The sequence below is a fragment of the Lingula anatina genome, chromosome 2 (genome assembly GCF_051362555.1).
Source record: "Lingula anatina isolate TDL-2025a chromosome 2, LinAna3.0, whole genome shotgun sequence".
Lineage (NCBI taxonomy): Eukaryota > Metazoa > Brachiopoda > Lingulata > Lingulida > Lingulidae > Lingula > Lingula anatina.
The window spans coordinates 38,838,652-38,852,000 of NC_141768.1; the positions used below are offsets into that span (position 1 = coordinate 38,838,652).

Sequence of the window (13,349 nt, forward strand, 5' to 3'; positions counted from 1 at the left end):
CTTACCATGTGCACCTCCCTTGAGAGTCTCAAGTACCTACCGAAAAAGAGAAGAATATGAAGATACAAGATAGAGACAGATGAAATAAGGAGTTTCAAAGATAAAACTTCCAGCAGAAGACATAAACCTTTTTCTTATTAATAGCTCTAAGGGTAGTTTTTTTTCATCAGAGCAAAGATCAAACATGTGTCATGTGTATACCCGAAACATGATTAAAAAGTGTTGCCTATAGCACGTCAAATTACACTGTTCCGGTGCGTTACAAGTTGCATGCCTTTCACGTTACTTAGTAACAGAACTAAAGAAATATCCGTCATCGCGTCTAGTAGAGGCGCACTGGAACAGTGGCTATTCGACGGTTACAGTGAAAGAGGTATTTATTTCTCTTAAGACGATGTCATACTCGGAATAACAAAACTTCTGCACGTTTCTGGCAAGGTTGACATCCCCATATCCTAACTTCCCGGTTGGGAAGCATTACAGACTTCATGTACAAAAGATTCCATATATTGGCCAATCAACGTTAAGTATAACTCAAAAACAAAAATGGCGGATTGATGACCTAGCTACCACTTCTTTCGTTCAATGAAAATTTCGAAAAAGCTCTCTTATATGAGGCTTCAAAGGTAAGAAATGATTTGCATTGACCGTATAATTATGTAATTTAGTAATCTGTCCTTAACTGAGGTCTTCCTGAGAGCTTAAACTAAAGCATTGCTCGTAACATGGCAAGCACACGCTTCCACCCTCGTACTCGTACATTTGACAGATTATGGAATGTTGTACTGCATGTTAGACTTGCGCATCACACAAGAAATTAAGACTTACTTACACTTACGTCTGGGGCCGATATATGGCATATTCTGACCAACAAGATCTTGAGTTATTAAAACTATGAAAATATCTTCAGTTTAGCCTTATGCTGATAGTAGTAGTAGTAGACATGTCAGAAATAACGTCATGTATGCTCAGCATAAGCCATAACTTTCTGTTGCAAGGTGTGGCGGGTGAGAATTATAGCCTGGGTCTGCAAAGAGGGCTTTTATTTTTTAAATTTATTTCCTTGAATGTAACATTCAATCCTATATAGAGGAGCATAATTAGTCTAGATAACATCAAACAACTGCCACTGGTGCAGATCAGCTAACAACAATTAAGAACAAAAATTTTAGACAGTACATCAAAGAGTGCTAGAACTGTATATCATTCTTTTTACTGTTACCTTTAAATCAAAATCAAAATCAAGACAGTTAGTTTTCACTGAATATGTAGAACCCAAAACAACATCGTAGACCTCACTTGTGTTCTATAGTGCATTAAATTGCAATATGATACTGAACACTACTAGGACTGTGACATTTGAATGTTACTGAGTATAATGGGGACTTGAATGAAAATACTCAAGAGAACATGTTTTCATGATTGTAAAAGAAAAAAAAAACAAAGAAAGCAAATGTGAGAGTGACTCATTGTTCGTATTTGATTTTGCTACAGTTCTATACACCCACATTTCCTCTATGTTTTTATTTACTGGCATTTATTTACTTGGGAAAATAACATAATTCTGTTTTCATCTATGACCTTTACTCGTAAGCATGTTTTCACATATTTTAATTGAAATAAGGTCAAATACCTAAATATTGACATTTGTTCCTGTTCATTGTCTAGTAAATATAGCTAATAGATTCTGGAATCAATGTTGTATAGTATAATTCACCATCATCTAGGCTGAATCAATATCATGTTAATGGCCTGAGTTGGAGGAGGATATTAAAGAATGAATGGTCATCTATTATGAGCTGTTGAATTACAGATAATCATTTCTGCTTATGGCTATATTTAAAAGATATTATTAAGTTTATTAAGTTTTGGTTCAGTCAATGGAGGAAGAAATGATACTGTTTATAAATTTGCCTTTAGGAAAGGTTTAATGAACACTTGATGTTATTACAATATTTTACATAGATCTGAAAAGCTGCTTTATGCAGTTCTTCGATTATAAACCTATTATCTATTTCTGTTGGACTAAATGATGCTGTCAGTTGCAATTTACTTTATAATCTGTATTTTAAGAGGTAATGATTTTGAGGGAAAAGGCTAACCCAGAGAGAAAAATCACTTTTGTTGGTGAGTGTCTGAGAAGGTTGTGAACTGTCTGTGGCATGCAAGCAGCTAAATAATTTGGAAAAGATGCACAAGAGCATACAAACTGAGAAATAACCAAATAGAAGAAAAAACTAAATGCTAATGAATTGTGTAGTATTTACTTGTGATAATACCCCTAAATTTTCTCTTATAGTTTTTGGGCTTTCTATTAAATTGATTGCTCTAACAACTGAATTTGAAACTTGAATCTCATGTCCATGTACTCCCTGAAAATATTTTTGAAAGATAGCACTTAAAAATTAGCAATTATATATTTAAAACAGTTTTGTAGACAGTCCTAAATACAATAAATAACACAATTGGGGGAGGGGGGTATTTGTATAAATACAAATTTACTTTAAAATGCAATTAACTGTTTCAGTTCCTTTATTTTTTAAATGAGAAAAAAATGCAATCTTTATATAAATTTCAGTTTTTTTTTTAAATCAGGTTAATGTTGATGTTTTTGAATATTGGTCATTTCCTTAGATTTACTTATATGAAAACATATACAGAAATTCTCTTATCAGGGTAGACTAATTCTTATTTAATCTTGATTTGTTCAGTTTCGCACATTAAACAATGCCGAGCCTTGATGTTCACGTTGCCTTGTCAGAAGCTCTAGAGGTTCAGGGTGGGCCTTTGAGAGAACCTCAGATATGGGCTGTGCTCTGCCAAACTGCAGAGGCCATTCAAGATTTATTTATCAAAGGTAAGGTGTATCTTGTACACTTCCCAATGGACTTATCTATCTTACAGGATTTTAGAAGATCGAGTGATAGTTTAAATTTACTTTGTTCATATGATTCATTGTAATTTCTCATTGTTTTACTTTTGGTTTGAATGAAGAATAAAGCATCTTTTTTCTTTCATAAAAACAACAAAGGTTAAGTCCTTTACATGATGTTAGTCCGTGTAAAATCACTAGGACACTGTATTGCTTTTTGTTGTATCTTTATTCCTTAATAAAACTTGCCCCTTTTATTCTTGCCACTAAATTGCAAAATATTTTACAAAAAGAAAAATTTTTATTGCTAGTATTTTTGAAAAGTATGAATAAGTTTACTGTAGAAAAAAGATGTTACAAAGGTAATGAAATACTGTGGTATATTCTATTCTGCACACTGATGAGGTGAACTAGATAATAAATGTTGATTTATCACTTCATCCTCCTATTTAAGTAACATGAGGTCCCAGGATTCTATATAGCACAGTACAACTGCTAGTAATACTACTTCTGACTCATCCACTATGAAACTGCTGGCATTTGCTAGAAAGCAGGCAGCAGATGTCTTAAAATAGCATTCTCATACAATTTTTTTTCCACATTGAGCAGATCATTGCTTGGCTTGCCTGATCCCTTTTACCTTTTCAACATTCCAGGCAAATTTTGTGGATTTGTTTTAATAAGTGTTGTCTGCATATACAACATTTAGCAGCAATGAAAATAAAAGGCCATATTTCTCACATCTTTGGATGATTTTTTTGCTAGTCATTCTGTAAATTGTTTATTGTGCTATTACACTTCTAAAAGTAATATATCTTTTATTAAAGATTTAGTCCATGATGGCCACATGCCCAGGTATCTCATCACTCCAGACACATTACTTTTCTGTCACAACGGCAGAATCAAATTTGGGAAAACTTCCTTTCGAGACTCTAGGAATGAGAGATACATTCCCCCGGAGCTGTTCACAAACCCTGCAATGACAGAGGAAGTGGTAGACAAGGTACAGATTGCATTCTGTTAGATGTTTTGGTGCTACAAAAACAAACAAACAAGTAAATAAATAAATAAATAATGATAAAAAGATAACATTTTTACCAATATACAGCACTATTTCAGCACTTATTTCTCTGAATTTTATTTGTCATATGCCACCATATCTTTTAAGTAAAACTTCCAAACATACCTGTCAAGAAAAATTTTGTTGGACTCTGAGGAGGATCTTAATTAGAATTCTTCATAGAAAATTATCTTTCCCAGCAGTGGATGCTGAGGTTGTGGATATATATAAAAACTATACTTTTTTTTTCAGATGTTTGTGTTCAGCCTGGGGATTACACTGTATGCTGCAGGGGACTATGGACTCTCCCCAGAAGAAGTGAGTCTTGTATGAGTGTCCGTGTACCTCGTTTGTTTTGTTGCATGATATGTAGATTATTGAGCAGGCCAAGAGAAACAAAACCCTTCAAGTAACAGATAAGATTCATTATAACTTTAAGTTTCTTGAAAATCAGCATCTCTGTAAAAAGAGTGTCAGACTTAAAATGAATAGGCCCTTGTACTTCATACTATCAGTAAGTCATTCCTTTATCTGTTTCTATTTCTAATGTTACTCTTTGTTGTCAGTTTTGATATTGTGCCAGTGGAATGATAACATGGTTTTCCACTTTCAGGATATAAATCTCAGTCAGACCTTAGATTCACTGATCAGCTCTATGTGTGAGGAGAACCCTACTGATAGAATAGCCTTGGTTCATATCTTGGAGGTGAGAAAAACAAAGATGTTTGTAGATTTTTAATTGAAAAAGCGAAAAAAAAGTGAATGGGTGACAGACAGAAGTTGAGGGCCGTATATATGTGTGTATGTTTGCATTTTGTAGGAAGGGGGGGGGGGGACTAAAGTTCAGAAAGAGAGAGAGAGACACAAATAAAGAAACTGCTTGATATTATGCATTTGTTTCTTTACAGACATGTAGCAATCATGCTGGAAGATTTACAGCTGGATATTCTTATTCTCACTATGTGTCCCACCTTTATAAACTAGTGCTGGGAAGCACAGGAACTGTAAGTATGACTTAGACATGACCTACGATTATATGAGAGTGATATGATGAACAGCATGCCACCATGCCCATGTGTCTTTTTTGAAGTTAGATTAGGTATATATGAATTCGCTTTTCACCCTCTCTCATTCGAAATCCAATGTAGCTTTATATCTGAACGTACAGGCATGGTAAACCCCTTTACAATATTTGGGAAAACTTCATTTTGAGACTCTAAAAGTTCAAAAATTAAATGGTGGTTAGAATAATTGTGTGACCTTTTCCTGTTAGTACAATTGCTAATGATTCTCATCTTAGATAACAGCAATATTTCCTGAAGAGGAGGACGAAAACAGATTTCAAGGCAAAAGAAAATCTTTCAGCCCCTCAGATTCAGGTCTCTCTCTTTCGCGATCACGGTCAAGGTCACCTCACCAAAAAGCTGGTAGGTATTCTACAAGCTGACTGCCATACAGGATTTATTGAACAGATCAGATATTTGAAATTATTCAAATGTTATTTTAATTCAAAGATAGTTTTGATAACAATTGCTGAACATATTATGGTCAATATATACTGGAAATAATAATTGTCTATATAAAATTTCTATAGAGAAAAGAATGCAGTCACAAAGGAAAGAAAGGAGAATTAGGGAAGAAGGAAAGTCAGTAAGAAGCAGAAAGTCCAGATCAAGCAGACAAGATGAAGATTTGGAATCCAGCACAAGCACTGTTAATTCAAGACATCAGCAAACACATTTCCCTCCAACCAGGGAACGGTTAGCTCACCTTGGTAGAGCAGAGAGGTCATACCACTTGTCTGACATCACCTTTGGTTCCCATGGCAACACAGATTACCATGCCAGTGGGATGAACATCCCTCCTGGACTGGAACAGCAGATTTCTCCTAACAGTTCTCAGGGCAGCAATTGGGGGGAAAGACATTCTTCGAGATCTGTGGAAGAAACATACAATAGACTGAAGGAGAGGAGGAGGAAGCTTGCCATCTTAAGACATGGTTTGAATCTGGAAGATTACTCCAGCAGGGATGGCATTCCTCTCAGTGATTTGTCTTCTGATTTTGGGGAGAGAAAGTCTCTTATTTCAGCTAATTCTTACACTTATGGTAAGTTTTCTTGCAGGAATTGCTGATAGATATAAAAAAATTAAGTGCTCAGTTTTTAATCAGTCTATTATTTAGTGCTTGATTTTCATTCTGTAAAGATAAATCAGTAAGTAATTGAGTCAACAATGTCATGTTAACCTCTTGACTTAAAAAGAAGCTACTGCAGTATCTAAATTCTTTGTTGTGTTATTGTAGGGAGCTATCGTCCTGACCTGTATGCTAGGTATGGGTCAGAGGTCGCACTGAGGATGGGTCATGACTCTTCTAGTGACCCCCAAGGCAGCAGCCTGAGCAGTGAGCCTCAGTACCCCATGAAGCAAGCCAGGCTGGATGCTCCCATAGTCCATAGACACCTAGATACTGAGTGGATGGGAGAGGCAGCAGGCCCAGCAAGGTATACGAATGCAGGCTAAGTATTTCATATGTTTGTTTTGGTTGTTTCAAGGTGCCAAATACTGTCACAATTCCACATAAAAATTGTATTTGTCCAAATTGTGTTCTTCATCATTCCAGGTGTTATGTTGTGTACTAGTGAGCTCGTGTAAAACTGGAGAATTCCTTTCCTCACACCTAATTTTCTGGCTAGCCCTCTGCAGCACAACTTATATTTGCTACATTTCCTTCCAGGCTTCCATCCACTATAGATATAGACCCTGATCCTAGGTACAGGAACCCTGCCTCCTTGATGGGTAAGAGGCAGACAATAACTGACAACAGTAAACAGGCAGGACCATACTCTCAAGACAGTGATGGAAAAAAGAAACCAAAGGCAAAACAAAAGAAACACAACCTTAGCAACAAAAAGGTAAGCAAATATTTGTTAAATGGAAAACAATTTGTTTAGATGTTAAAACGATACAAAGAGAATGAAAAAGTTTATTAAAGTTAATGTATTTTCCTAGCATCGTTGACAAATTTGAAGTACCTATAGGCATTCGGAAGTACTTTGCATTTTAGTTATTTAAAATCAGTTAATTTCTCTTTGACTGATTATAAGTTATACATTGAGATGGCAAGTCCCTGAATATTTACTTTTCAGGAATGCTATAACGCTGACTTATATTAATACTGATTGTTTTATACTAATTTTGTGCTTTTCTCTCAGAACTATGTTGGACCAGAGTTTGTTGCAAATGCAAGTGAACCAGTGATTGAATTAAACCTGCCTCAGAATTCAGTAAGTAATTTGACAAATCTATTAGATTTATAGTGCGCAGTTTGATGTAGTACATTAGAGGTACAAAACTATAATACATTTGCATGGAATCAACATTGCAATTATAATATTTATTTTGATACCGAAAATTCAGTTCATTACAAATAAACACATTTACTAAATCACTATTTCTCTTTTCAGTCTTCCAAAGGCTCGGCAAATAACAGAGAGATTTTGGTGATATTATTAGATGGTCACAAGGTCCATCTGTCCTGTAGTCCTAATACTACTGGGAAGGCATTATTTGATTTGATCGTTACCTACATCAACCTGCCTGAATATCACTTTTTCGGACTCACCCATGTAAAAGGTAAGCAGTAGCTCTTACTTGTTAGGTAGCAATGTAGACCATTTTCACTATGAAAATTTCAGTTGTGGCAGAGCCTGTTGCCTCTAAAACCTACAGAATTTACTTCTGCGGTAGAGACATGTTATGGGTAATTTGATGTTTTTGTCAGAGGAACAAAAACTAGAAAGCATTCACATTTGAAGAGACGTGAATTTGATGGTTATTGCAACAGTTTAAGAAGAACCTTTTTAATTGTCTTTGGTTAGTTTCTAAAATTAAGACATAATTTAAATAGGCAGAAAATGGTGTTTGCTGTTATACATTTCTATTTTTTTGGTAAGATTATTTTCTCATTTTACCTCATCAGATGGAGAGCATACCTTTATTGACCCAGAAACCAAGCTCCACAAGGTGGCGCCAGCAGGCTGGAAGGAGCCAGCCAAAGGGCAGCACTCAGCTGTGGTTTTCACTGTCTTCTTTAGAGTGAAGTTTTATGTAGATGCCAGTGCTTTAAGGTAAATGCTTCTATAGAATACAGTCAAATTGCACTTTTTTAAAATATTGTGTAAAGTAATATTTAACGGAACCAAGACCAAGTTTGAAAACAAGAATGTATTTGACAGCAACTTGAACACAAAGTATACTAAAGGTAATTGGATATTTTAAATTCCAGGCATCCAATGACAAGGCATCTCTTCTACCTACAAGTTAGAAGGGACATCTTAGAAGACAGAACACACTGCAAGGATGAAGATGCCCTCTCTCTCACTGCCCTGGCTCTCCAGGCAGAATATGGAGATTACATTGCTGAGGCTTATGGCAGGAATTATTTTCGCCCTGAAGATTATTTGCCTCAGCGTACAATTCGTAAGCTTGGCTCTGGCTACCTAAGGGACAATCTTCCCTCTCTACACAAAGGACATCTTGGTGTATCTGATATAGATTGTGAAACAGGATTTTTGAAAGTAAGGACTTTAGGAACTCTTAATAAAAGATTGTTAGTTATACCATTTTAATGCACAGTGGCCCTTAATGTGACAAGATATAATCTTTTTGAGTATTGGGCTTGTGTTATTATTTCAAGTAATTCCATATTTTTTGTATATGTTAAAACAAATAAAGTATTAACTCAAATGATTTCCCATTTGTAAAAGTCTGTCATCCATACACTAGTTAAAGTAATGACTGAACATTTTAACAAGAAAACTTTTCTTTTTTTCAGGAGGCTCAAAGGCTTACAGAGTATGGCATTCATTATTACAAGGTTCTAAAGGTTTGTTAAATCCAGTACTCTTTCATTACTTCTTATAACTTATAGTTTTGAAGGAAAAAAGTTTCAAGAAAATCTAATTCCTTGGCCTTTGTATTAGTACCATATGTGGAAAAGACACAATAATTATTTAAATTTTTGATGGTGTTTAACTATAATTTCTCTCTGCTCTCAAAAATTAAGTTTGCTATTTAGGAATTTAATTATTTTTTTTATTTAGATGTGTCGGTAATTGTTTCAGAACAAAGGTGACAAAACCAGCACAGTGTTGGTGGGTATTGGTATCCAAGGTGTTGCTCTATTGGAGAGCAGAGGGGGACTACGACGTGTAACACACCAACACCCATGGCAGTACACTCAGAAAATATCCTTTAATCGTCGGAAATTCAGCATTCAGCCAAAATCCGATGTAGGAAACCTGAAACTTGGAAAGATAACTTACTACACAGACAGCTACAGGAAGTATGTTTCAGTCATTGCATTTGGAATATGATCTAAAACAAGCTGCATACTGGGTTTGCCAGTATGTTTGTTGTCGTTATGTAGAGATTGCTGTTTTTTCATATTTAACAAAAAGCGATCAAAGTATTCAGAGTGAAACATTTGGATTTCAATTGTGTTATCTTTGAATGGAAGAAACTTTGTGTGCATTTGGGCCATTGTAGACACAGCACAATGAACGGGAAGATAATTGTTGAATTTTTCTTGCTATAGAGGGCGCTACCTGCTACAGCTGTCAACAGCACACCACAGGTTTCTCATGAAGATTAGGTCCAGGGCAAACCTGTCACACATGTTCCAGAGAGGTAGTATTAATGTTATCAGTACTTTATAATGCATATCATTTATATATATATATGTGTACTGTTGTATTATTATTATCTGTACAAGATATTATGGCCTGAACTCATCAAAATAAAGTGTTATATTTCTTTATTTGTCAATAACATAAGCATTTAGGTTTTAATGGGAGTCTGTCACTGTTCTCTTCGACCTAGAATACCCTTATGACAGGGCAGAATACATGCAGAGACAAGAGATCAGTTCAGAAGAAAATTTCAGCTCCGAGGAGGAAGAGCCGGTTAAGGATGATGAGGATGACATTGAGATAGTGGTAAGTGTTTCCTAGTAGTAAGCCATGTTATTACAAATTGATCTTGGCTCAATATCATGTAGGGAATTCCAAATGATGATTTTACCAACAAATTTATATAAGACCATTTGAACAACATATTGTTTGTATTGAACTTCTGTCTTCAAAGAAGACTATTCCTAAGGTATGCATGGATTTACTTTTGGAAATGAGACAGCTGGAACTTTTATCTAGGTGTTAAAATGGAAATTGAAAATGACATTAGAAATGGACGAAAGAATGTACAGCAGTTAAGATAGCAAATAAAACAATAATTTGTCACTGGTCATTTTTTTCAGGAGGAAGAAGCTCCCTATGCTGTGGTAAGGCAGACAAGGGCCTCCTATGACACTGTAGATGTCCCACACAGCAGTCCTCCCTTTGTGAATGAGCATGAAGGAGATGATAGAATACAACAGCTAGGCATGCAGGAACCACAAAGGTTTGGGCCTTGATTAAAAATAATTTAAAATATAAAATTGAAATACCTTCATCATTTGAGAAATCAATATACATGAATATGATGTATGATCATAGGTGATGGGATTTTTGGTCTTGCCTAATGCAGTAAAATCTTAACCAAGGCAAACAGTTTAATTACTAGTAGTTGAAGTTAGTGAAATGACAAAATACTCAATTTATAATTGTGACTTTCTACCACATAGAATATCAAGGGCATATGAGGAAATTTCAGTACCAGCAGAGCCTTTGTACACAGCAGTGCACAAACAGCGGCTGGCCAAGCAGGAACACCCATTTGGAACACCACTAAAGAGTGAAAATGCCAGGGTCATAGGTATTGATAGTTATCTACTTTGCACACCAAAAAGGGAAAAACATCTACTTTGCACACAAAACAGGGAAAAGCATTTTTATTAATTTTGAAGTTTGGTCTGAATAGAAGACAATATATTTAAACTTGTTTATGTTAGATTGGATAGAATATGTTTTTAAAGTCTTAAAAGTGCAGATCTGCTGGGCCAAAGATTAAAAAACTAATTTGAATAAGACAAGATCTGATATACATGTCAGGAAAAATATCTATCAGTGTATATTGATGTTTCTTACAGATGCCAGTATAAGATCCAGAGACCGGACATTATTTTCCAATACTGATGAGACAATTAGTGGTGAGTTTTGTAGCATTTTGGAGCATATTCTTCAGAGCAATGTCAGAGTTGTCATGGGAGTCTTTTTCAAATAATGATGTTATGCTTGTTTATTCTCTCTCATTTGTTTCATGATGCCTTTCTTAAGAACATTTTGCTCTCACAGCTTCCTTACACAATTTCCCAATATCATACAGATTCCTTACAAGAAAGACTTGACAATCTCTCTCCACCAGAGGTGAAAGAGAGAAGGATAGTGGTGGTGTCATTGTCCAAGCCTGCAGACAAAGGTCTGGGTATCCTTATAGCTGGTGGGGATGGCAAGGCACTAGATGAAGGAATCTATGTGAAGTCTGTGATCCCAGGGAGTCCAGCAGATGTGGATGGCAGGATACATCCTGGAGACCACATCATAGCCATCAATGGACAAAGCATGGAGGAAAAAACTCAAAAGGCTGCTTTGAAAATCATCAAGGAAGCTACATTCAAGGTTGACTTTGTGCTGTCACAAGTAAAGGATGTGAACAATACAAGTGGTTCATCGGGGAGGTCGCAAGTTGCAGAGCAGGCAGAGAACAGGGATAATGTCAGTCAAAATGAGGACAGACAGAGGAGTATTGAAGAGTCAAAAATAAAACCAAAAATATTGTCTGTTCTGTCTAGAACCCCTGGCGCAGGTGATAGTCTGTCAGCTCAAGGACAGCCTGTGAGTGTTAACAGTGCACCCATAGGGGGCAGCACTGTGAGAGAACAGGATGCAGATGTTGATGAGGAGGATGAGGAGGAAGACGAGAATTCTGATTGGGGCATGTCATCTGCTGAGGAATCTGACATGGAGGTGGCAGACATTTTACCCCAGGAGAAAAACACCCCTTCTAAACCTCCAAGGAAAAAGAAAGTAGAAGACAGCAGCAATAATAATCCCTATGAACCTGTTGACTTTGTCACGCAGCCAAAGATTGATCACAGAAAAACTCCCGTTGAAGCCAGATCCACACCCCAACAGCTCAGAGGGGGCACTCCAGAGGTGAGGAGGACCCCACAGATAGCAAATGAGGTAATAATGAAGAGTGTCGCCCCTGGGAGGCCACAGAATGCTACCCCTGTGAGAATGACACCCCAGAACATGGTGGAATTAGTCAGACCCCAGGGACATGGTGGTGGACAGTCAGAAAATATACCAGGCAATACAAATACTGGGAGGATATCTAGAAATGCTCCTGAAGGTGTGTTTAGTCATTATTTTACTGAAATGAAGGTTGCTCAGTTAGGTTGTTTAAATGTGAGTCATTATTAAGTCATTTTGTGTGTTTTGATATATAGCTATTAATTGTCATACTTGAACCAAAGGATTCAGTTTGCTGTGGAAAGTAAAGATGGAAAAGTGCTGATTATTCTCTCCTTGAAACTTCTCTAGATTTTAGTAATTATTTGATACATTTTGCTTCTTATTACAAAATTGCTTATTAGTGACATGTGACTGAATTTCAAAACTTGTGAGTTTCCTAATGCGTTTTATCACAATTTGCCACTGGTCCAGCAGAGGAGTCTGAGCTGGAGATGAGCCCCTCCCCCCAGGTGTCAGTACCCAGGAGACATCAGCTGGATACAGACGATGAGTTCTCAACACCAGACATCATCAAAAACACCCCTCAACTTCAGCCACAGAGACCTAACAGCAACTTCAGGTACTAAAGTAGATTAGAGTGTGGTATAGTGAGCTTTGAATTATGTTTTTTCAAAGGTAAATAGGGTCCAAATGATATTATACAAGTTACATCTATCAGACTAGCATTTACACATAACTGGGTCTTGTGATGAACAGTAACTCTGTGTAAGGTCATCATTTGTGTGTATGTATTGATACCGATCTTGCTGAAAATATTTCTTTGTCCAAATTCTTTATAAAAACTCATGTGATACCTTTCACATGAGTCTGTTTTGTGCAAACAGTTCTGTGTGGTGTTAATAATGTGCTTTGTGTTTTGTGTAGTTCTGCTATGGACAGCAGTCCTGCCAGTATGGGTAGCTGTATTAATACTGTACCTTGTGTTTTGTTCTGCCATAGGCAGTAGTCCTGCCAGTATGGGTGGCTGTGTTAATACTGTACCTTGTGTTGTGTAGTTCTGCCATGGGCAGCAGTCCTGCCAGTATGGATGGCTGTGTTAATACTGTACCTTGTGTTGTGTTTAGTTCTGCTATGGGCAGCAGTCCTGCCAGTATGGATGGCTGTGTTAATACTGTACCTTGTGTTGTGTTTAGTTCTGCTATGGGCAGCAGTCCTGCCAGTATGG

General features: G+C 36.5%; 1 protein-coding gene across 5 annotated transcripts in view; it reads left to right on the top strand.

The window, feature by feature from the left end:
- Positions 1-482: 482 nt before the first annotated feature.
- LOC106163413 (tyrosine-protein phosphatase non-receptor type 13) overlaps positions 483-13,349 on the top strand; it is a 41,947-nt gene continuing 29,080 nt past the window's right edge. For 3 of the 5 annotated variants that reach the window (XM_087003811.1, XM_087003809.1, XM_087003813.1), the window contains exons 1-23: positions 483-626; positions 2,712-2,857; positions 3,700-3,875; positions 4,185-4,250; positions 4,546-4,638; positions 4,841-4,936; positions 5,233-5,359; positions 5,527-6,039; positions 6,235-6,433; positions 6,667-6,844; positions 7,145-7,216; positions 7,397-7,565; positions 7,912-8,059; positions 8,218-8,509; positions 8,767-8,817; positions 9,056-9,276; positions 9,529-9,620; positions 9,813-9,928; positions 10,246-10,388; positions 10,612-10,742; positions 11,017-11,076; positions 11,253-12,281; positions 12,596-12,743. In XM_087003811.1, coding sequence (XP_086859937.1) covers positions 2,728-2,857; positions 3,700-3,875; positions 4,185-4,250; positions 4,546-4,638; positions 4,841-4,936; positions 5,233-5,359; positions 5,527-6,039; positions 6,235-6,433; positions 6,667-6,844; positions 7,145-7,216; positions 7,397-7,565; positions 7,912-8,059; positions 8,218-8,509; positions 8,767-8,817; positions 9,056-9,276; positions 9,529-9,620; positions 9,813-9,928; positions 10,246-10,388; positions 10,612-10,742; positions 11,017-11,076; positions 11,253-12,281; positions 12,596-12,743 — 4,250 coding nt within the window. In that variant the 5' untranslated portion in view covers positions 483-626; positions 2,712-2,727. Of the gene's footprint in view, positions 627-2,073; positions 2,128-2,711; positions 2,858-3,699; positions 3,876-4,184; positions 4,251-4,545; positions 4,639-4,840; positions 4,937-5,232; positions 5,360-5,526; positions 6,040-6,234; positions 6,434-6,666; positions 6,845-7,144; positions 7,217-7,396; positions 7,566-7,911; positions 8,060-8,217; positions 8,510-8,766; positions 8,818-9,055; positions 9,277-9,528; positions 9,621-9,812; positions 9,929-10,245; positions 10,389-10,611; positions 10,743-11,016; positions 11,077-11,252; positions 12,282-12,595; positions 12,744-13,349 lie in introns of all 5 variants that reach the window. The other 2 variants (XM_087003810.1, XM_087003812.1) reach the window with 2 other exon arrangements.